Source organism: Caretta caretta, chromosome 1 (assembly GCF_965140235.1).
Source record: "Caretta caretta isolate rCarCar2 chromosome 1, rCarCar1.hap1, whole genome shotgun sequence".
Classification (NCBI taxonomy): domain Eukaryota; kingdom Metazoa; phylum Chordata; order Testudines; family Cheloniidae; genus Caretta; species Caretta caretta.
In genome coordinates, this window is record NC_134206.1 from 111,296,327 (window position 1) to 111,320,931 (window position 24,605).

General features: G+C 39.7%; 1 protein-coding gene across 11 annotated transcripts in view; it reads left to right on the forward strand.

Moving 5' to 3' along the window:
• The window catches only part of MCF2L (MCF.2 cell line derived transforming sequence like), a 262,290-nt gene that overhangs the window by 35,439 nt on the left and 202,246 nt on the right, over positions 1 to 24,605 (forward strand). Inside the window, exons 1-2 of one of the 11 annotated variants that reach the window (XM_048855580.2) lie at positions 23,719 to 23,848; positions 24,056 to 24,132. The exons of 7 other annotated variants lie outside the window; for them this stretch is intronic. In XM_048855580.2, the coding sequence (XP_048711537.2) occupies positions 24,081 to 24,132 (52 nt within the window). In that variant the 5' untranslated portion in view covers positions 23,719 to 23,848; positions 24,056 to 24,080. Of the gene's footprint in view, positions 1 to 599; positions 739 to 23,718; positions 23,849 to 23,927; positions 24,133 to 24,605 lie in introns of those variants that run through there. 3 more of the 11 variants (XM_048855623.2, XM_048855632.2, XM_048855533.2) reach the window with 3 other exon arrangements.

Here is a 24,605-nt window from a genome sequence, read left to right on the forward strand (position 1 = left end):
GCCATTTGTACACAGCTACAGCTGCTTTGCGGAGTCTGGTATTGGAGAGCTGGTGGAAGAGTTACTAATGTGTTTGCAAAAAGAAAAGGAGTACTTGTGGCACCTTAGAGACTAACCAATTTATTTGAGCATGAGCTTTCGTGAGCTACAGCTCACTTCATCAGATGTATACCGTGGAAACTGCAGCAGACTTTATATACACACAGAGAATATGAAACAATACCTCCTCCCACCCCACTGTCCTGCTGGTAATAGCTTATCTAAAGTGATCATCAGGTGGGCCATTTCCAGCACAAATCCAGGTTTTCTCACCCTCCACCCCCCCACACAAATTCACTCTCCTGCTGGTGCTAGCCCATCCAAAGTGACAACTCTTTACATAATCAAGTCGGGCTATTTCCTGCATAGATCCAGGTTTTCTCACATCCCCCCCACCCCCATACACACACAAACTCACTCTCCTGCTGGTATACATCTCCACGGTATACATCTGATGAAGTGAGCTGTAGCTCACGAAAGCTCATGCTCAAATAAATTGGTTAGTCTCTAAGGTGCCACAAGTACTCCTTTTTCTTTTTGCGAATACAGACTAACACGGCTGTTCCTCTGAAACTAATGTGTTTGTTTCCTAATAAGATTTTGGCAGGAAGTTGGTCTTATTTGTAGTTTGTTCAGATTCATTCAGTGTGAACTGCATGACATGCTCTGACAGAATGGTATTTTGGTGTTGGTTGTAAGGTAAGTTTGATTTCACATTTCAAATAATGCTTGTTGCAAAGACTTATTTTGGCTTGGAAATTTGAGACTGGTAATTTATAAACATTAAAATATGCTAAATGAATTAGTGTGGTGTATTTTGCTTGACATAATATCTCTGGCAGAAGCTAACAAAATGAATAAAAATTGTTTAACTGAGAAGAGCTTGAAGAGTGAGTAATTGTATTTATGTATGTATATTCATGTTTTGACTAGAACATTTAATGTAGCTTCATGTGAATTACTGAGTCACGGATATGTGAGGTAGAAGTCAGTTTTGCTAACAGGAGGACAGACACAAATCTGTTTCCCATATGTAATTGGAAAATAATGCACGGTACTGAGAAAAGTGTCCTCTCTATAGAAACACTTTTATAGGTATGTTGACAAAACATTGGTTACAGCTTGGCAAATATTATGGAGGCATTGGTCATGATTTCATAGCTGGGGTCACATTCTAAAGTAGGCTTAAAATGGGGCTTACATTTCTGTTTTTCTCTTAAAGGAGGCAATCAGTCAGTGTGAAATTTCACAGAGGTTTTTGTGGTTTTAAGTTTTTGTGCCCTTTATGAAGGGGAAAAAACAAAAACGTTCAGACTTTTTTAATAGGAAGCCTTTGAACTTTGGGCTCAGGCTGAAAATTCCCCTGACCATCCCCCCCTTTCATTGTTGATGATTATCTCTCTTGAAGTGTTGTCTGTCTACGAAGGACTTGATAGAGAAGTTGAACTATTGCAATGGGGATGTGGTGTTTTTTGTTGTTCGTTTTTTTTTTAATGTTTGGATTTAAGATTTTAGCAGTTAGTCATGTTGCAGCTGAAAGGTTGTGCTTTGTGGTTGTGTGGGTGACTGTAGTGGGGAGGGTACACCTGAAATCTTTTCCATAAGGAGCTAGACTTCTGTCACTTGTTCTTATGACAGAGAAGGATTCATGGACAGCTGCTGACACATTTAAAAAACAAAAATTCTCCCACTGCTTTTCTACCCCAGTACTAGTCTGTCCCCAGCTCATCCAATGCCCGCTATCAATTAAACATTAAAAAAAAAAACCCTCAAAAATGTCATCGTGAAGCAAATAGTGTTGCTACACACACACCATTACTGACACAAATCCACAAAAGTAATGAAAGGCCAGATTAGCAGTATATCTTCTACCCTTCCATCCACAAGGGCACACCTTACAATTACCATAGCTATCATATACTATAGACCCTAGGCCTCAACCATAGCTGTCCCCCAGCCTTATAACAGCCTTCAGTCACCTCCTTTAACTGCCCTTCTGCATACAACCATTTGCCAGTCTACAATACTTTGTCCCAGCACAGCTAACTGCTATACCAGACACCCACAACTGCTAGTGTGAGTGAGGGCAAATATTCTGGTGTACAGAGGGTGCAAACTGGGTGGAGTTCCTATGAGGAACAAACTATTGGACAAAGCTTTGGAATGGCTATCAAAGCATCTGATCTCAGCTTTTAAAACTTTTAAGATCTTCCTTTCTAGGTTATTTACCTTTCTTTCCTTTCTAAAGTTTCTCTTTATGACAGATTTAGAAGCAGTGAAGTGGTTTCTGAGGCAGATGTTAATGTAGATCTGTACCTAGAGACAAAGCAGGTGACTGTCCTCTTAAATGATTTTATTGCCTCAGTACAATTCTGTGCATTTGGGATCCTGAGTTGTGCTTCCCAGTGCATTACAGTGCATCATCAAGCCCATCGCTGAATGTTTTGCCTTGATGATCACAACTTTTTGAATAGATTTCACATGTTTGGAATCTCTTGACAATAAAATATCTGTCCATTTTGTATTGTACACATTAACAATATCCAGTTCTGAAAATGCTCTTCCTCTTCCAAACCTGCAGCAGATTCATAGAGGAGCATACCCTGTGTCTTGTGTTCTGGTGCAGTAGGCAGGAAGCACCCCAGGGAGAATGCCTGACCAGATAGAAGCTGACATGTGTCAAGTTTATCATAGCTCTACAATAGTGGCACTTATTATGGATGAGGATGAGCAAAAGGGAGTCTGGGGGCATGCCCTCTGCTGACCTCCTCCCACTAGTTCTTTTCTCTTTCTGCACACACTGTGGCCCACTCCTTGTACTATCACCTGACCTTCATTTTAAAGGATAGCCTGTATTTCATGACTAATGTAAAGTCAATGTAAGAGACATTTTTGCATGACTATTGCCATCAATCAAATGCATGGTTTGTACCATGCAACATCATATGTTTCATTTTGTCCTGTATTTTTCATACAGTTCTCCTTCATTTCCTTGGAATGTAGATGTCTTCTGTATATTCTTGTATATCGTACTTGAGAAAAGGAGCAAAATGAGCACTATAAATATGCTATTTGGGCATGACATAAATCCAGTGTCCTGTTGCAAGGAAATCTTGGTGCAGCAGTAAAGTATGACATTTCATTCCTTAATCTGGTGAATTGCACAGAAGAAATATGACAGGACTATGAACTGTACTCAAAACTCTGGGGTAAATAGTTTAAAAATTAACAAAAATAGATGTCGTTTCAGCCTGTTTAAAACTGGGCACCGTGGGGAAAAAACTGTGGTAGCAAACCTTACAAAAAGAACAGACAGAGTTTAAATATCTATTTAAATAGAAAAAGAAGCTCCAGGATTGTGCTCTGGAAATGAAAACTTCATTGACTTACATTGATGGATTAAGTCTTGGTGGAAACACACTGCCAAACTTTGATCACAGTTGGACAACTAAGTTCAAAGGAGATTCTTCTACAGATATAGATATTATCATGTTTACAACAATATGATCTGAGACTGGAATATAGCCCAGGCAACATGTTGTTCATGGCAGCTAGCCTATCACAGAAATTGCTCTCTAACACAGGATCAAGGCAAAGAAAGGGAAAACAAAACAGTTCAATTAAGTCTAATTGACAGTGTTTGTTATGTGATGAAAGAAAATATGCACCACAAAGATGAATTTGTTGGTGAAAGGAATTGAACCGTAATTCCATCTTTCTTAAGATAGGTTTTGCAGCATGGACAAGGACATAACAGTATAGGGAAAACTGAAAAGCATGTGTATCAACCTAGCTTAAACAAGAAGATACAGTAATACTACAAGAATAATTCAAAAAATTGGGGGAGGAGGGGGGGAGGGAGCAAAATTCACTGCTCTTCCAACAGAGTTGTGGTAGCATGGAGAAATTTGGAGACCTGCATGCTTGTTAATTATGGGGTGGTTTTTGAATTTTCTTGAAGTAGCAACGTTACCAGATACAAGCACAAAAACTCATTTTATAACCCATGTTTGCATGACATGGTATATCATAGTAATTGCTGATAATGGACCACTATTTGAAGATTCATAAGGAGTAGCTGACAAATGAGAATTCCAGCAGCTCATTTCAAATTAAAGCTGTCAGCAATCAAATGGATTGACAGTGTGTGGAATTAAAATAGTAAAACATCTCCTCAGAAAGTCTCTAGGTAGGTGGGGGAAGATCCATACCTATGTTAAAGATTCAAAGCAACACTTTTTTGAAAAACAGTAAACCTTCAGAGCTGCTATTCTGAAAGAACTTTATAACAGTGAAGCCTGTTAAAACTCTCTGGGAGCAACAATCTGATGTTTCTATTCAAAATACAAAGCACAAAGTAGTGGCCTTATACCAGGGGTAATCAATTTCCCCCCCCCCTCTCCCCCCCCCCCCCCGGGTCCAAATTTCTTGGTCAAGGTATAGTCAAGGTCCAGAGTCCTGAGAAAAATTTTTCACACCGCAATAACTATAAAAAGTTTTCGTGGTCCATTCAAAAGCATCTGGTGGTATGGATTTGGCCTGCAATCCACCTATTGACTACCGCTGCCTTATACTGTAAAAGAGGAACAAAGAAATTTTCCTGACAGATCTACAGTTATAAAAATAGAAACTGTAATGTGATGAGCAATTTCTGTCGGGGGCATTTAGTATACACTAATTCCTAGGAAAGGTCTAGTTTTTTTTGAATAGTTGAAAACTGACACTTTTTTTTTCCTCACAAAAAGTATCCAGTGAAACAAATTTCATTTCATATGAAAACTTTTACAGTCTGATTTTTTTTAAAATCAGATAAAATGAATTTTAATTCTGAATTGAACACCTTAATTTTGTTTTGACAAAAGATGGAAAAATTGGAATTTTCTTCAAAAACCATCATTCCCTTAAAGTGATTTTTTTAACCAAAAACCAAACAAACAAAACTTCTCCCTTCCTTCCCACTACCACAACCATACCTGTTTGGACCACATGTCATCTAGGTTTTCTCTCATAAATAGCAACCAACTATAACCCACCTGGGAAATTAATGTTCCTTTATTTAATGAAAGTGTTGTACAAGAAAATAAATGGATGGAAACTCCATATAACAGATAAATGTCAAACATTTTGTTATCAAAAACACAGAAAATGAAAGAGCAGTTGATGGTATAACCATTATTCTGGTCATGCTGTTGGCCATCTTTGAAGAGAGAACATCGTGAAGTGATTCTTGTAATGCTGAGTGTTAATTTAATTAATATACTGCAGTAGGACTGAGACCTTGATCAGGATCTGAACCCCATTATGCAAGAGGCTGTACAAGCACTAAAACATGGACCTGTTACTGACAAAGGGGTGTCTTTGTCATAGACCAGTTTCTTCTGGTCAAACAAATAGGAAGCACTCTAAAGAATGGCCACAACCAGTGAGAGGTTGTGTTTAAACCAGCTGATCCAGTGGTAGCAGTCAGAGACCAACTACATACACCTCCGTGGTGGTGGTCTGGGTGCTGCTTGATTAAAATGTTCTGTTTGTAAACATTTGCAAAGCGCACACTTTCAGAAAGGAAGAAGCTGTCATCTCATTAAACTGTGAAGGACCCTGATTTTTCAGACAATACTCAGCAAGCCACCCTCAAAAAATCAGCTCTTGTTTTGAGGCATCCAGAATTGGTAGAAAATTTTGGATATTAAATCAAAATGTTTCCAGACCATCTTGTGTAGACTTCAAGTAAAGCAAATATTTTTGTTGTTAGGCATCCTTTTTATGTTAAAAGGAGTGAGGATCAGTGTCCCCTCTGTGTTGCATGTAATTTATCTAGTTGATTGATTCTCTCTTCAGTTAAGGGTCTTTGCCTATTTGCTGTTTGCTTGTGTAGAATTATTTAATTATAGCAAATTATTTTAGCCAAAAGGTCTGGATTTTGTAACACTCATCACCTAAATAACTTATTTGCCATGCTTGTTCAATTATAATATGTCTTGATTTTATGACTACTTGACCCAGAAGTCCTACTGAAATATATTTTGACTGTTTCTATGAAGCCGTACTTGTAATGACCCCAATGTATAACCATTCAGAACTCTGAAACATAAATAAAATAAAAGCCATGGTTTTGCTAGTTTTCCTCATGTACGTTACATCAATCATAATTAAGAAAATAATAAAATAGATGCTAACTTCAATCTTTAAGGCCAAAGAAGCAGGCTGGGGAGCTGAGATCTATTTATCCAATTACTTCCACTTTCCTACACTTCAGCTTACTCTTCTGCTGAAGCACAAGACCTTTCAGGACAAAGATTTAGCATTATACAGGATTACACTTCTGAGAGAGTGATATACAATTTTTCTCTTCTCTGTTTTTATTAAATTTAGAAAATCTACAAACAATATTTACATTGGTTGTGAATATGTCTCACAAAGAACTCTGATGTGGTAGCCCTTTGGTGTTTCTCATCCAAATTTCCACACTTGATGCTATTACAAAATATTGAAGAAATATGTACCTTGTACCCACTTATACATATGCTTCCCTCTAACTTTCTCCTGGGGGAGAGTCCTCAGCCCTTCTTGCAAGGTGTGAAATTTAAAATGTATATATGTCCTTTCAGTTTCTTACAGGTGGAGTGGGTGGTAGTTCCTTGTTGTCTTCTAACGCCACAGCGTCCCTTCAGCAGCAGTCTTAAACTCTCATAACCATTGGTGACTCTGTGTCTCCTCTGGCTCCTAGTAAGATAGGAAGAACACCATCTGGACCCAGATGGATGGGCACAGTCTTTTGAGACCCTGACCTTGCAGGGGACGCTTCAGTCTTATTTCTGCGTGGTTCAGCTGCTGAGTTACACCAGGCTGTCTCCAGCTTCCCCTATTTATAGCCTCTTCCTCATTGAGCTCCAGTTGTCTCAGTTTCAGATGGTAATTAGGAGTGTCCCCTGCCTGTCTGTTTGTTTGCCCACAATGAAAGCTTCCTTGATCGTTTCATTGTTTGGTGGTTGCCATCCTTGTGGATGTTTCTGCCTCCTTTTGACAGTCACTTTGCCCAGTTCTAGCAAGTCTGTACCAGGTATGTCTACGCTATAGCTGGGCCTGTACCTCCAAGCCTGGGTAGACACACACACTAGCTGTGCTTGAGCTAGCATGCTGAAAATAGCAGTGTGGATGTTACAACCGAGGCAGCAGCAAGGGCTAGCTGCCCAAGTACAAGCCTGCCCCAGCCCCTGGTTCCACACTCAGGTGGCTAGCCTGAGATGCCATCCATACAACAATGTGCACGCTGCAATTTTTAGCATGTGTCTGTCGACCCTGGCTGGGAGGCACATTCCCAGCTGCAGTGCAAACATACTCCTAGAGACTCCAAAACAAAAACTCTGTTATCTACCCACTGTTTCTTCCCTTATTTACACCACTAATGCAATGCAAGCATGTAGGTTACACGACACTGACTACTGTAATTTTCTTGTTGGCTGACCTATTTTTCTTTTACTTTAAAATACCAATGTATTGACTTATAGACTTTGAAGAAAACCAAACGAACTGAAAGACGCATACTAGAAAAGAAAGTTTAAAATTAAGTGACATTTTGTGTGAGTGGAAGAAGAAAAAAATCTTTTTTTTTCCCCTATGGCATATAGTCAGGTTCTCTGTTGTGCAGTCAAATTGATGTGGTACCAGTAGTGTCCTCTTCTTCTCTTAGAAATTCTTTTAAAATGACTGTTGTATGTAAAATCAACTGTAAAATCAACTGTAAGTTAAGTCTCTCACATTTCATTAAAGGGTCATTTGTCAAGCTCGTTATAGAATTAGCCTGGCTCTTTAATATGCAGATCACTAGATTAGTGAATGGGCAGTATTAAAGCAAATAGTGTTCTTGAACTAGTATGTTTTACCATGAGATGTGCAGTAAAATAGACACTTTTCTCCTTCCATCCAAATTTAACTCCCCAGAAAAGACCGGTTTTAAAGTCCAGTATTTTTTAGGAATCCTTGAAAGGTTTGGCTTAAAAAACCCCCCAAAACAAACAACTTTCAAGGCTGGTTAATTTAAATGCCTAATAACCTTGACTGTCTTCATTTAAAAATAAAACTATTATCAGTAAGGGCAAATGGCATGTTTTTTGGCTTAATTTAGTTATTTTAACTATAAAATGCTAAGTCAAGGGAGAATGGATGGAAAACTTGAACAAATAATCACTGTTTTTTGAGGTTATTGCTCAAAAGATCTTTCAGCACATTTTATTAATGGAGACTATTCTTTTACACAAGAAGTTCTGTCTCCTGAAACTCTGTTACTTAAATCATGGAGGAAGCAAGCATTATTTAGTGATTAGAGCACAATTTCCCTCCAGCACCCATTCCCCCAAGAACATTTCACCTTGTGAAGTTTTCGGGGTGGAGGGGGGGAAATCAGAGTGATGGCAATTGATCTTCCATATTCTTTTGGGTATAGCTAGTCTCTTCCCCTGCCACACATGTGCTCCCCATCTTTGGGTTTCAAGGGAGTTATTGTTTTCCTAATATATATAAAGGCATTTTCAAGGAAGGAAGCACAGCTCCCACCCTAGTAAGTTCACGGTTTGCTATTAATTGAGCTAAGGGGCAGCATTCAAGCATTTTAAAAGCCTGTTCCTGTGACATTCTGTCCGCAGAAGATGAGGTGGGTGCCCAAAGTTACTTGTGCATTTATGGTTGGGCTCGCTGGAGAAATCCTTCCCATTGATTGTGGGACTGCAGGCAAAGCTTCCTACCACTCCTCTCTCCACGATGAGAGGGAAGAGAAAGGTACAGTACTCTCATCACAACCCATCTCCAAAGACACAGGGGAATTATTGCAGTATTCTTGGAGAAAAGCATGTGTGTGGAACAGAAACTGAGCCTACTGTGACATGGAGTGGTGTTTGTCTTCACAATCTGTGCCCGAGAGTTGCATACCTTTGTGGGTGTGAGAGAAAGATGGGGGGGTTCTCTCTCTGTGACCCAAGAACCTCTTAATGCCAACTATTAAGGAGACGTAAAGAGGTTACAGGAATGTCCTGATTCTGGTGTGTACATTCTGGTTCTCCAAAGAATGTCATGTGGTCTCTCATGAAAGCCAGAGTCACACTGGTCATCAATGTAACTGTGAAATGTATGCGCAGCTACGATATAAAAAGGGGTGTGTGTGTGTGTTGAAAACCTATTCCTAAAATCTGTATCAAGTTATTAGTCACCAGCAAAGGTGAAAAACAGGTTTTCTATCAGATAACTGACAGATGAATAATCAAATCTTCACATATAAACTGAGTGTTGTCCCATTCGCAATGGGACACCTCTCACCACTCACTCACCGCAAAAGGAGGTTTGTGAGGACTTCAGAGAAAAAAATTGAACAGGAAGAGAGAAAAGCAGAGGGGGAACCCTATCTGGTGGCTGCGCTTCAAAGATTTGCTCTGCTATATTTGGGAGATTAAGTGAAAGGTGGTAGGGAGTTTTCTTTGAGATAAAAGGACAGAGCTTTTGCTTCATGGAAAAAGGTGCCTCAACCAGGCTTGGTTGAAGAGGACTTTGGGTGATAAACTTTAGACAAGTGAATAGCTTGTTTAGTCTCTTGTTTCTAGAGTAATTTTAGTCTCTAGAAACTGACTTATGATTTCATTTTATATGTAAACATTTGTTTCCAATATTCTTACTCATCACTTGATTCTTTAATCTTTGATAAATTTTATTCTTGTTTTCACTATAAATATAACTAAGAACAGTGGTGTTCAGCAAAGTGCTGGTCCTGAGTTGTATCTGACAAGCTGGTATGTTCTGTTCCTTTGAGAATATCAGGCCTGGTAGTTCTGTGAGCATTCAGTGGATAAGGGACTGGACATTGCAGGGAACACTCCAAGGGGTTGAGGGGTGCCATGTGCCTATTGCCGCCATCTGGGGAGAGAGCGCGAGGCCTGAGAGGGCCTGGAAGGTAATGCTTCTGCTGTCCAGAGGCTGTTGGTTTCAGGGAACTGATCCATCACAGACGGAGGCAAGACTCGTTCATGATAAGGGCTGTTGGCTATCCTAGAATATCAGGGTTGGAAGGGACCTCAGGAGGTCATCTAGTCCAACCCCCTGCTCAAAGCAGGACCAATCCCAAACTAAATCATCCCAGCCAGGGCTTTGTCAAGCCTGAGCTTAAACTTCTAAGGAAGGAGATTCCACCACCTCCCTAGGTAACGCATTCCAGCGTTTCACCACCCTCTTAGTGGAAAAAGGTTTTCCTAATATCCAACCTAAACCTCCACCCATTACTCCTCGTTCTGTCATCTGCTACCACTGAGAATAGTCTAGATCCATCCTCTTTGGAACCCCCTTTCAGGTAGTTGAAAGCAGCTATCAAATCCCCCCTCACTCTTCTCTTCCACAGACTAAACAATCCCAGTTCCCTCAGCCTCTCCTCATAAGTCATGTGTTCCAGTCCCCTAATCATTTTTGTTGCCCTCCGCTGGACGTTTTCCAATTTTTCCACATCCTTCTTGTAGTGTGGGGCTCAAAACTGGACACAGTACTCCAGATGAGGCCTCACCAATGTCGGATAGAGGGGAACGATCACATCCTCGATCTGCTGGCAATGCCCCTACTTATACATCCCAAAATGCCATTGGCCTTCTTGGCAACAAGAGCACACTGTTGACTCATACCCACCTTCTCGTCCACTGTAACCCCCAGGTCCTTTTCTGCAGGACTGCTGCCTAGCCATTCGGTCCCTAGTCTGTAGCGGTGCATGGGATTCTTCCGTCCTAAGTGCAGGACTCTGCACTTTGTCCTTGTTGAACCTCATCAGATTTCTTTTGGCCCAATCCTCTAATTTGTCTAGATATCCTGGGGGAGCGTCACACTCTTCCACTTGTGGTGTACAGCTCCTCTCCTGGGACATCATATGTGTTGAAGGAGATCTGAGGAGCAATGGTGATAGCATCTGTTTGTCCTGAGTCAGATGGGAATTTCATGGGAGTCCTCTTAGATTCCTATTTCCCTTTGAAATTGGTAGGGTGATAGTTACACGTTGAGGCCTCATTCCCTTTCCTCCTACCCCCCCAATGACCAAGTTAATGGGTCCCCAGGCAGAGATCTCACTGTCCCAGTCTGGGTGTTGCATGGGATTTTGCTTCTTTTCCCCAGGGCTCTGGTTACCTGCCTGGAGTTCCTGCCTCTTCCTCCCATTGCTCATGGGGAAGAGAGTGAAGTGAGAGACTCCTCTGTGCGTGCTTGCAGGAGAGAGGCCTCAGATGACATCAGAGGGGAAGCAGGCCTGCTGGGACCATCCTTGAAAATGCAGCTAGTAGGTGGATGGGCACATTTTCATAGTGGGCACTAGGAATTAATAAGTGTATGGTTTGTGGGTATTTTCTATTGCACATATAAAATACTGTGATAAAAGTTAAAATACAACAGTGTAGTAAATGTTGGGTTTGTATTATTTGGGCAAATCTGGAGTCTTGTTTACTCTGTGCTCCTGTATTAATTTTGCTAATGTAGTGGTCTGCTGTTTGGTGTTTGAAATGCAGAGCTGGGGGTTTTTTAATATCTTTTAATTTATTTCCTCTTAGTCCTAGAAGCAGGATAGCAACTTGTAAAATGTAAAAATCTCCTTATTCATCTAAGCTGTGGATCCAGGGACATCTTTGTCCTTGTAAAGAGCTGGGGTATTGCCAAAACTAGAATATTGCCATCTCTGTTTATGATCCTTGTTTCAAAATAGCACCCCAGATTCTTTGCATAATAAAGACAAACTGGGCTCAATGCCGAGAGAATTTAGTCATTCAGAAAAATCAAGGGGAAAAACCAGTTCCACAAAGGAAGAGCTGGTGCCTAAAGAAGGATAAAATGGTTAGAAATGTACCAAACCATATTATACCACGAATGTAGTTTTAAAATATCTGGAAGCTTGTATCTTTCACGGTGTGATCTTTTCCCAACCTAGGGTTAGGGACAAATATTGATGTTGACTAAGACGTGCTGGAGCTTGTGTTGTAAAACATGCTACAGGAAGAGCAAGGATAGTCCAGTGGTTTAGGCTCTAACATGGGACTCGCGAGACCCAGGTGCCATGGGACCACAGACTCCCATGTTACCATAGGCAAGTCAGTTGGTCAATTTGTGCCTCAGTTTCCCATCAGTAAAATGGGGATGGCAGTACTACTTTGTTCTCATGCAGGTGTTTTGAGGATAAATATGTTAAAGATTGTGAAGCATTCAGATACCGTGTTAATGGGAACCATGTAAGTACCTATGACAGGGCTGCTCAAAGTAAATTTCAATCTAGGCTTGAGCCTTTTATTTCTTTGAAAGCAGCTTATGCCTTATGTCTTACGTTTCTTATATAATTTCATAGATATTTTTTTAAGGCCAGATTGAACCACTAAGTTCATCTACTCCTAACCTCCTGCGTAACAAAGAGCAAAGAACCTTGTCCAGTAATTTCTGCATCAAGCCTGTAATTTCTGTTTAATATCGTAGAATATATGTTTTTAAATCAAGACAGGATCTCCTTTAAAGACTACAAGTGATGGAGAATCCACTAAGTCCCTAGATAGGTTATTCCTTTGGATAGTTAATGTCCCTGTTTATAAAATTGTACCTTATTTTAATTTATATGTTAAGACAAATGTAAATAATATTTTATATTAATCATAGCTTTGTCCATTGCTGCTGCTACTACTGGCAGCTAATATAGGTTTGCCATTACATACTGCACCTTGATAAGTAGATCTGAGGGTCTCTTGTTCATTTTGCAGCAGGATGGATTCCTGACACTTGGCAGTTTATTACATGTGTACAGAGCCTATTGTCACAGTTCAGAGTAACTGCACCTGTATTCCCCCTCTATCTGGTCCACTATGGCCATTCACTCTCAGGTTTCTGGCTCTCCAGCCATCACCTCTCTTGGCGGATGCATGTTTCTCCCCCTCCTGAGCAGGGCATTTCCAGGCTTCATAGTTGTTGTCTGGGTTGTGGATTCCCCAGCAAATCAGACTGTCTCAGCAAGCCTGGTTTGCCTTCCTTTTTCAAAGGCTATAAACAACCTAAGTGCCTAAAGTTATAAGTTGCTACACAGCTTTTTCTAAGCAGGCACATTTAGTCTTAAGGTAAAAGTATTACAGAGAGAACCTACTAAAAACCATAAAAGAACCTACACACAAACTAATAAACTTACCAGAGATCACCCCAACTCCAAAAAGGACTCTAGCAGGTGTAGGTTCTTCAAACACCAGCAAGGGTTTTTTCCCTGTGGTCATAAATGTATAGCTCAGAACAAGCACCCCTATGAGTCTAATATTCTCCTTCATACCGTTTGGGTCCTAGATTCTTAGAGACCGCGGGTTTCTCTTCAAGGTGTAGCTTCAAAATCTTGTGTCCAAGGTGAGGCATCTGCATTCCCTTCTCCAGGTATTTCCTAAATCCACTTTACTTGAAAAGTTGACATTGTTTCAAAGAGTTCTTTGAAGCTCCTAACACTTCCCAAGGTTTAGATTAGTCAGGTCTCCTCCCAGGAGAATTTGCATACAATCCCACAATAATACATCAACATTTGCATTTTAATACAATGAATTCCTAAAATATTTAATTCAATAAGTTTTGTCCAAGATATTGCAGGAAAATGCCATATCTGTCACACCTATCAGTGGGGCTATCAACTCTGACAGTTGCTTTTAGGTGTTACTGCAATTTATATACTGAACAATAATAATACCTAAACCCTAATTTCTGATTTGAATCCTTTTCATGAAGTCTGATGCAACTTAGTATTTACTGGAGAAAACATTATCACTTCTAAAGATAGGCATAAACTGGAGCACTTGAGTCCAGGCTACCTTGAACTCTGGGGAAATTAGGTTCTGGACTTGGACTCTAGTTAGAACATCTTTGTTGTGACTTTTTTGAAGCTGAATACTTGGTTTAAGTGTGGGGAATACTTGATATTCTCTCTTGGAAGTAGATAGAAGCCTGTAAAGAGGACCTAAGTGCTGCTACTGCTGACAGATAATGGAGGTGGTTCCTCAGTTCAAGTGGTAGCAGTACAACTGTTGCATTTACATTTGAGGGTCAGCAAATGTAGGTCCTGCAAGGATATTGCCCCTACTTGGTCAGTGGCTTTTAAATAACGATTCATTTGTATATATCCGCATTTCTACCTTTGCATATTTGAAGTTCCTGTAATTTAGGTGCTGTACAAAGATCACGTATAAAAACAAAACAAAGGAGATCTGTCCTTTTGATTTAATTTCTTTTGCGCTGATTCTCTGGGGAATGCTGTGATGAAACAATGAGTCTGACAGCATGATATTAAGATAGTGAAGGGCTCTTTCTGATTTTCTTGGGAAAGTGTTCTAGAACCTTGGGCCTGTTGTTGATGGCTTCCTGGAGTCTACACCTGAGCTCTTTAAAACAGTGTGCTGGGTAATTGCAGCTGCCATGGTGGCCCTGGAACAAGAGGTTGTCACTGAGATAATGTGGGGATATCAAGGTAAGGGCTTGGCATATCCATATCAGAACTTAGAATTGGATCTGGTAATGCACTGGCTCTCCATACAAGTTGTGACTGCCAATGAAATATACTCTCTTCAGCTCGCTCCGTATAGAGGATGGACTGCTGTGTTGTGTACCAGCTGCAGTGTCGTTGTCTAGGCTGAGGAAGAGTGAGTTACAGACAGTCCAGCCTGGAAGAGATTAAAGCATGAATTACTATGGCTAGGCTATGATACAAGTGGAAGAGGTGGAATTGTCTTGCTAACCATAGATGAAATCAGAGCTTTATGATGCAGGATCACTGAGTCCAGCAAAACCTGTGGAGAGCAGATGCCGCCCAGTTGAGGATAAGGTGTTGGCTCTTGTTGATTCCTCAAGTCAGTGTGAAGAGAGAAGCAAAACCTTGTATAAAAACACAGAACTTATCCGTCCCATTGCTTAGCTGCTAGTGCTGTAGGGCATGCAACTGTTCCTATTCTTTATTCTCTTATCTTTTTGTCAGTGAGAAATCTTGGTGTTCTGAATGCAGAGCAAAAAAAATTGGTATTTCCTACGTTTCCTCAGACAATCCAAATATAAGGATGGGAACATGGGATTGTAGCTAAAAATCTTAATTATGATTTAGGAAATCTGGTTTCTGTTCCCTGCTCTGCCATATTCTTCCTGCGTGACCTAGGGCAAGCCACCTACACTCTGTACCTCTATTCACCATCTGCAAAATGAGGATGATAGTACTTCTCTACCTCACAGAGATTTTGCTGCCTGTATAAATGAATGCTTGTGAAGAATCAAGATACTGTTGTGATAGGGGTCATATAAGTACCTAGATACGGTCAGATGTGAGAGAGCTTACCTACAGAGCAGATGGAGGGTGAAATCCTGTCCTTATTAGAGTTAGGGCAAAACTCCTATTGACTTCATTGGCACCAGGATTTTACCTAAGTCTTTAGATATATTGTTGTTATGATTTTATTCCTATTCAAAGCTCTTTATTCATGAACAGCTGGGTTCACAGTCATAGTACCTTGTGTGACCCGAGGTGCCTAGGGTAGCCCACGCTAAAAATGCCAAGGTCAGGGAAGGCTCCAAAAAGGAGAGCCGGTTTCCCCCAAATACTGGTGGTTAACACTGTAGTTAGATTCACCAACCAGACACAAACTGTACTCCTGATCCCTCACGTTTGTTATCTAGAAGCTAAATTTAAAAAAGAAGAGAAGAAATCACACAGCCCCCTTATTGCATTCCAATCTCAGGTTCCCAATCAGCAAATAGGTCCAATAAAATCAGAAGTTACTTAAAGCTCTATTCATTGTACAAAATGTTCTTCTGAACCCCAAAAGGCCAGCACCATTACCAGATCACTACTAGTTTGGATTTTACCCGAAATACCACCCTGCCAGCCAATCCTTTAGTATCTAAAAACAAAGGTTTATAAGAAAAGAATGAGAATTGTTACATGGTCAAAACAATCCTGAAATGTAACTTCAGAATACATATATCAGGTTATTAACAGCATTGGTGAGTTTGCTGGCTTGTAAAAATCCCTCTGGAACACATCCGTAGCTTTAATGGGTCATTAGGCCCTTTGTTTAAAGCTTCAGTTTGTAGAGAAGTTGCTCCAGAGGTGAGAAGCAGGACTGAAGACAAAATGGAGGTGATGCCGCTGCCTTTCTATATTCAGTCATGTGGCTTGTACATCCTTTGTGCCAAACACAAGCTCACAGCACATGCACATGGAAAATTATTTGGAGTCCCCTGTCCATAGACATGTCACTACATTGTCCTGCTGACTCGGGGGTAGCCCCTGGCTTCTCTCAAAGGGTTAATTATACAACTGATGGTCTTTGATGGGCCATCAAGCAGGCTGGATAGTGCTAATGCCAATATGCCTGGGGGTGTTATCGAGATGCACAGCACAAGTTTGAGATCAATATAACATATATATGTATAACTCATGATACAAAGATAATAGATACATATACACAAGCTTATCATATTTAGCCAATCATAACTTTTCCACTGATACCTTACATGACGTATCTTGTATAAGATTCATTGTAATTTTGTAATATTGGTATTGATAATATAAATGGTCGCTCATACTCTATACAGTGTCACTCCTTTCCTCCCACCAAGGAAGCATGGCTGTACAGTCTTTCTGAAACTGTTGATGCCATGCTGTGAATTATTTGGTAGGGGCCACTAAAAGATCAGTGTGTCTAGCACCATCAACATGGATGCCAAGGACATCTGCTACAGTGTATTCCAGGTTCATCAGCCCAAAGTGCTGGAATAGATTGTTTATTCTTCAGTGGTCTCCCAAAAAAACCAGTATCTGCTAAGTGACCAAGCTGATGTGCTTTTAAAGATAAAGATTGAAGTGTAAAACCTTTGAGGGATCCATATAATACAGCTATAGATGTTCTGATGTACATAATGGTGGCCAAACATTTTACAGGTTTTCCATGTTCTACCTGAATTCAGGTGAAGGCTTCTTACTAGTAGAAAACTTCAGGTATTCCTGATTGTGCAAGAGTCTTTGAAACAGATGTCACTCATTGCCTGGAACCATGTGAAAATTAGGAAGAGGTAACTGTCATAAAAATAAAGGGAAGGGTAACCACCTTTCTGTATACAGTGCTATAAAATCCCTCCTGGCCAGAGACAAAACCCTTTCACCTGTGAAGGGTTAAGAAGCTAAGATAACCTCGCTGGCACCTGACCAAAATGACCAATCAGGAGACAAGATACTTTCAAAGCTGGAAGGGGGGAAACAGAGGGTCGGTCTGTCTGTCTGTGTGATGCTTTTGCTGGGAACAAATCAGGAATGCAGTCTCAGAAACTCTGTTAAGTTAGTAAGTAATCTAGCTAGAAAATGCGTTCGATTTCCTTTTGTTTAATGGCTGGTAAAATACGCTGTGCTGAATGGAATGTATATTCATTTTTTTGTGTCTTTTTGTAACATAAGGTTTTGCCTAGAGGGATTCTCTGTTTTGAATCTGATTACCCTGTAAGGTATTTACCATCCTGATTTTACAGAGGTGATTCTTTTACCTTTTCTTTAATTAAAATTCTTCTTTTAAGAGCCAGATTGATTTTTCATTGTTCTTAAGATCCAAGGGTTTGGGTCTGTGTTGACCTGTACCAATTGGTGAGGATTTTTATCAAGCCTTCCCCAGGAAAGGGGGTGTATAGGGCTTGGGGGGATATTTTGGGGGGAAGACATCTCCAAGTGGGCTCTTTCCCTGTTCTTTGTTTAACACGCTTGGTGGTGGCAGCATAGGGTTCCAGGACAAGGCAAAGTTTGTACCTTGGGGAAGTTTTTAACCTAAGCTGGTAAGAATAAGCTTAGGGGGTCTTTCATGTAGGTCCCCACGTCTGTACCCTAGAGTTCAGAGTGGGGAAGGAACCTTGATAGTAACACGCCTGCATTTGCACATGATCTACAGACACGTAAGCAAAGCTATAATTACAAATTGAATTAAATAGTGTATGGGTGTAACAGGAAAGAACAGTAGTAAAGAAAAGTTTATAAGACTAATCTATCGCTGACGGGGTTCTTGAAAATGTACCAATACTACTAAATTTCTATAAATTATGCGAGCTACTGTGCTGCTTCTTGAGTAAGCCAGTGCAAAGCCAGATGGAAAACTAGTTAACCAAACTGAATTGTTTGTTTCCCCTCAGCCCATTTTCAGCTCTAAGGAGTAAAACTGCATTATAATGGATGCCGAATCCTGTTTTTATGAACAAAATGTGAACCAAAATACAAAGTAGGTGGTGTGAGGAAAAACGAATTCTCTTGCTGCTTTGAAGCTCAACATAGCTTTAAGAAAAGTCAGTGCAGACCTGCAGAAATTGGGTCAGGTGTTGCATTCATGTAGCCCTCTAAGATGACTGATCTCATTAAGATCAGCAATATTTTTTTTATTCCTTGCTTATTTTGTTGTTTTCCCTGAGCATGTAGGAAATGGGAATGTAGACTAGATAACAATGTTTTCTATCCACGCTTACCAGCTAACAGCGAATGAAGGGCATATACTGCAGTGCACTTCATGTAACTGGCATTTTCTTGTGTAGCACAGCAGTTTGAGCTCAATCTCCCTGCTGTAATATAGTCTTGCATAGGAATTGTTGAACCTTTCTTACTAGTGATGATGTATAGGCTGGAAAGGATCCCGCTAAGCTCTCATAGCCTGGGCCGAGTTTGCAAAGCTGTCTGTTTTTTAAAATAATAATTTTAAACTTGAAAACAGTACATTTTGATCTGAAATCATTGAGAACGTGGAATCCCCCAGTGCCACTTTTCAAAGTAGAACTGCTCATTAAGCTTTCCTACACAGACCCCCAAATTTTGATTTAAAATGAGACCCGCTGAAGAATGCGAGTAAAAAATGCTAATGAATCAATATTCTCTACTACTCATTTTGCACAAGTGGAAACAATTTCACAGGATGCATGGCAGCAGTGGAGCATCAGGCTCATTATGTTTACTGACTCCGTAGAGAGTTAAAAAATAACTTGTAAGCTGAGGGCAGACAACATAAGCGAGAGCCACTGCTGAAACAGCACACTCCGCGCCTCTAAATGGTTGTGAAATCGTGTGTGTATCTTGCATTTCTTGCTGCCCAGGAAATGGTGTAATCTCTGGGTGGCCTTCACTGTTCAGTACAAACTATGATTTCTTATTCCTTTTTGTATTTTACTAGCAGGAGTCAACAAGTCCATCTGATCTCCTGAAATCTGGAAATCCTCACAGAGGATTTCTTGGACATGGTGTTCCATGGCACATCCTGTTTCAAAACAAACTTCAGATGTTAACAGACAAGCTGCGGGTGTGTTGTGCTCTAACTCATTACCCAATAAACTCAGAAATAGAACTGTTACAGAATCATCCTATTACTATGGATCTTCTTTCCCTTGCCAGGGTACGTTCTTAAATGGATGTCAGCTATATGAAATATTTATCATACGACAAGCTTTATACACACAGTATTTATCATATAAAATCTTGCTACAAAAACTCGATAAAGGGAATAAAGTTAATCTGTTTGAATAAATAAACCCAAAGAATACAAAACAAATTGAGATGTTGTAGGCCTATTTAAACTTGGAATTACTATATGCTGTTAAACTTTGCAGAAATTAATATCTAAATAAGGAAAAATCCATATGACTGCAGAGAAAGACCTGATACATTGAGGAGTATCTCTTTTCAATTCATTTTATTACTCCGTGCCCTACTCACCTTTGTACTGATTAGTCACCACAGGGATCCATGTCTTTTTCTAGAAAGGACTATTTTCTTTTAGCCAGCTGCATGGTGGTGTTGAAATTAAGTTTATTTAGCACTTCGCTTGTGCTAAATAAAACAGTCCTTTACAAAAATGAATGTTTGTTCTTTACTTATTATTTTAGAAGCAGAAATTTGAGAGAAAACAAATCATTAAAAAAAGTAGTTAAAATTACATGAAGGTTTTGAGATACAGCAAAAAGCTGGACATTTGCGCTCTTGTGAGAATAAGGTCACTGTTTGTTCTACTTCTTACGGTTTATAGAGGATCGCATGAATGGCAATATCTAGGCAGTCGGTTGAGTTCAAGGAGGATGCATTAACAGCTTTAATTCTGGATGTCCTTGCTGTATGTATAGTTAAGCCAGATCTTTACCACTTTAATTATTGAAAGCCTTATATTTAATATTTCATGTTTTTACATATGCAAATATTAGAATCTAATAATATTGTGCTCTTGCATAGCACTTTTGATCCATACATCTCAGACTTTATAAAAAGAAGGTATTATTGTTTCCTTTTCCTAGGTGGGTAAACTAAGGCACAGGGCGGTGAAGTAACTCCCTCTAAGGTGTCCCGTGTCAAAGTATGCCTAGGAACTAGACTAGTACAATGGGGCTGATCCTGGCCCAATGAAAAGCAAAGCTCCCTTTGACGTCAATAAAAGCAGGATTGGTTTTAGTGAAAAAAAATAATATGGAAATGATATTCTATTTTTTTTCTTTATATAAATCCATCCTAAAAAGTGGATATCCAGCTGAGAGTGCATTAAGCATGATGTATTAGTTCAAAAATCTGGTATGACAGTCACCTGCTTTTTCTTCAAGAACCAATACAGTTATACAGACTTTCTTTAAACTGCAGGCATGTGTGAATGTGAAAGAAGCAACATAGCTCTGGTAAAGCACGTCCTATTATTACAAAGCAAACTTCCATTGAAATGTATCAGAAAAATTGGGAGAAGTGCTAGTAGGTAATCTAGCATTTCTCATTGTCAATGCAGAATTGCTCACTTCAGGATATTCTCCAGCACTTTTGCCCCAGTTTTAAAAAGTTCAGGTGATCAGGCATCTCTCGCTTCCCTTGGGAGACCATTTCAGTTTAGTAGATTTCACCGTAAGGACACCTAAAATAGGTGTGTGTAGACTGAAAAACTTGCTGTGCAATATAAATTGTAATGTTGACTTGACGCACGCTAAGGGCCTTATTTTGCATTCCTTGTGCGACCCAGACTCCTATTAGCTTAAGAGGAAAGCTGCCAGAAGCTGAGAGCAGACAACTGGGGATGGATCCCTCGCCTGTTCTGTTCATTCCTTCTGAAGCACCTGGCATTGGCCACTGTCAGAAGACAGAATACTGGGCTGGATGGACCATTGGTCTGACCCAGTATGGCCATTCTTATGTTCTTAGGAGTCGGTGCTCTAAGAATGTGCTGTCTCATCCTTACGTTTTATAAAGTAAAGTAGTGGCTGCATATGTTCAATTGGTTTTTTTGTTTTCTCAATAGTAGATTGAATCCCATTATACACAATCTAGTCTTTTTACAGTTAAGGTTGAAATCCTGTTATATTATAAGCATTAGTTTTAGCTATTCCGTACCCAGCCAAATTACCTCGGTTAGCAATATTGTTTTCGACTGAAAAATGCCAGATTTGCTCCAACTGCTAAAGAGAAATCTCTGCACAATTTAAAAAAAAAAATCAAATTTTGGGTGTCTTCTGGGTAAGTAGACCTGACCTTCCCATACTATAAAGCTGTCCTCGCACCTTTGAATAGCATCAGGGTATGCTCTGGGTAAAATTTCAGAGGAGAAAGATGCCCCTTGGTGGCATATTGGGGTTTAGAAGAAACAGGCTAATTTCATGATCAGAATTGGGGACGGTTTCTTACAGATCTACCTATCATTTCTAGAATAGATCAAAGATAAGAAAGACCAGGGTAATACAGAAGTTTTATTGTAAAACCAGTACAGTATATTGTAACTTGAAATGAAATGGAATATCTTTTCTCTGTCAGGAAAATATAAGTCTATAAACACAATTTTGAGATATGTCATGATTGTAGTCTTATTGTCTGTAGCTCAAAAGTTGCTTATTACTATTTCTTCAAAATTTCCACACAGCTACATCTCCTTTTATAATTATTGTAGCTGCTTGTAGTTAATCTTTTTAAAAAGCTTATTTTCCAAGTATCTAAAGTTTTAGGTCCCCCTACCCTTTAAAGAAATAAGCTTGATTGTAAAACTTCAAACTTTACATATTTTAAATAACATTAAAATCTAGGACATAAGTTTATTGTTTTTAAAATACTTATTTACAAAATTTGGTTATAATTTGGCACACTGACATATCTTAAGTATCCTTAGGGCTTTATATGCAGGGCAAGAAGAAGTGGAGGAGAAATGTTTCTACTGCAACCTTTATGCAAGTCTATCTTTATCCGGCTAGCTGGAAGAAAAGGGGCATTGCCCCTTTAAGGGCTCCCTGACAGCTGGTAGGAGAAAATGCAAAGTTTATGGGGATGGACAGGAAGGGAGGAAGAACTTGGAGCCAGGTCAGGACAGGGTCACTGCATTGCCCTTCCTGTTGACCAGAAGAGTGGAGAGGTATTTATACCCTATGCAGCCACAAAGAGGCTCTCTTGAGCAGGATCAGGATTTGGCACACTGACAGGTATCTTACAACACCCAAGGGCTTTATAATGCTTATGCAGGGCAAGGAGAAATGGGAGCCTTGCAAACAATTCCGATGTGTCACAGAGCAGTGACAAGGCAATAGGAACTGGAGGTCCCAGGACTAGAGAGAAAGATCAAGCCAGGAACTCCCTGGAGATCTTAAGTTCTACATTGGGCCAGTAGTTTTAATAATAATTTATAAAAGGCAATAGACTGAAAAATATGAGTAAAAGTTAAGGTTGCTACAGTGTGTGTGCATATGCTGAGGAATGTACAATTTGGGAGTGGAAACAGCAGTTGGTTGGAAATGAACAGTTAAGAAAAGGCTGATAAATATTCAAATGCACCATTAGATCAGCAATCTCTTTAAGAAATGTACATATGTGAAATACTGTGCTGCACATTCCAAAAGCAACCTTGCTCTAGCCCTTTATAGCTACCCATTATCCGTTTATTAAGTTCAGTTACATCATAACTGAACACATGTTGACTCATTTCATCTTCCTGTGGTAAATAAGTAACTTGATTAGACAAGCACCAAAGAAAAGCATCAAATACTTGGGGTGGCACAAGGCAGTATAACTGCAATTAATAGGATGAAAGTAAGGAGCCAGTTTAGCTGAATATCAGCAAAAGCAAGCATCCTGACAGTGAGATTTATTAGACTGTGGAATAGTCTCCCAAGGGAAGTAGTGGAAGTCATTGCTTATGACTTTAAAAAGAAGATTGGATACAAGCACTGAAAATTAACTTCAGGGAACAACCATATGGAGATAGTGTAATGGACTAGGTGACTTAGATCTTGTCCATATCTAATGTCTATGAATCCAGTGCCATAAAGTCAGACATTTTGGATTCTTGAAAACAGAGATGTAGAGGATAAATGGGCTGTTATTGGACAGGATTTTAACAGCTAAGCTCCTCCAAACTATCTTGAAAATGGTTCTGATATCATTGGGGATTTTTTTTAAAGCAAACACTGAGGATATCGGGCACAAACGCAAAAAGTAATGTGTTAAATATAACTAGAAGAATGTAAATCTATTGTGGAAGATAGTAAAATTGTATTGCCCCTCTGTCTGCAATGAGTGAATTTTCCTATATAGCAGTTGAATTGGCAAGAGGGTAAAGTAAAGACTAATGCTCTCCTAAGAAAGAGGATACTGCTTTGTTCAGGTTTGCTGAATTGCTTAAGCTCGTACGGCTTGCTGTTGCTTCAGTGCAGCTCTCCCCAGTGCTTGCTTCAGTCTGATATAGAGATTTGTGCTACTGTCTCATCAGTGCTTCATATTAATTTTGACATGTAATAGTGATGCTGCAGACAAACCAGTGCACAGAGGAGAGAAGTTTGTGATCCTGAGGTAATTAACATTCATGACTCCGGCTTGGAGCAGCATCCGCCAAGCCTATGCATTGCAGGGGGGGAATGTGCACTCACACCTCCTTTTGTGCTGATAGGGGATCTGTGTGGAGTAATTGAAATGCAGGGCTGTGAAGCACTGCTGTAGTTTTTTTATTTCTGGAGCAGAGGGAAACATGTTTGCTGTGGATCTTTTTTGTTTTACCAGAGAATGTTTGCTGAGAATTGAAGAAATGGCCCTAGAAGAATTGGTGCAGAGATTAAATGCGGTTTTCCAGTGCACTGGTAGGAGGAGCTGCTGGTCTGAAATAATGTTTTGTTGATGCTGTCAATGAATTTATAGGTGTGGGGTTTTTTTGTGTGTGTGGGTTTTTTAGTAAATCCCTGTGACTTGAATAGCTTTCTTTATGTTCAGCTATGTTAATGAGAGAGAAAATCTTTTGTTATTCACATAAGAGTATCTCGCGTTTACATTGACACTCACTATTTTTAGTAACATTTCATTATGTTTAGAAAGGTTTTAGTTATTGGAAATTAATGAAGCCAGGTTTAGAAAGATCCTGTTGAATTGATTCTTAAATAAGTTATTTAAGTTATTCTTAAATAACTGCTAGCACAGTCAATTAGTATAAACCAGTCTGGAGTCTTTTGCGGTTCAGACCCAGCTGCAGCTACTGAGTGGGCAGGGGAGCTGTAAAGCAGGCTTTAAAAAAGCAGATATGTGAATTAATGAAAATCTAAGGCACAGCAACCTCTAT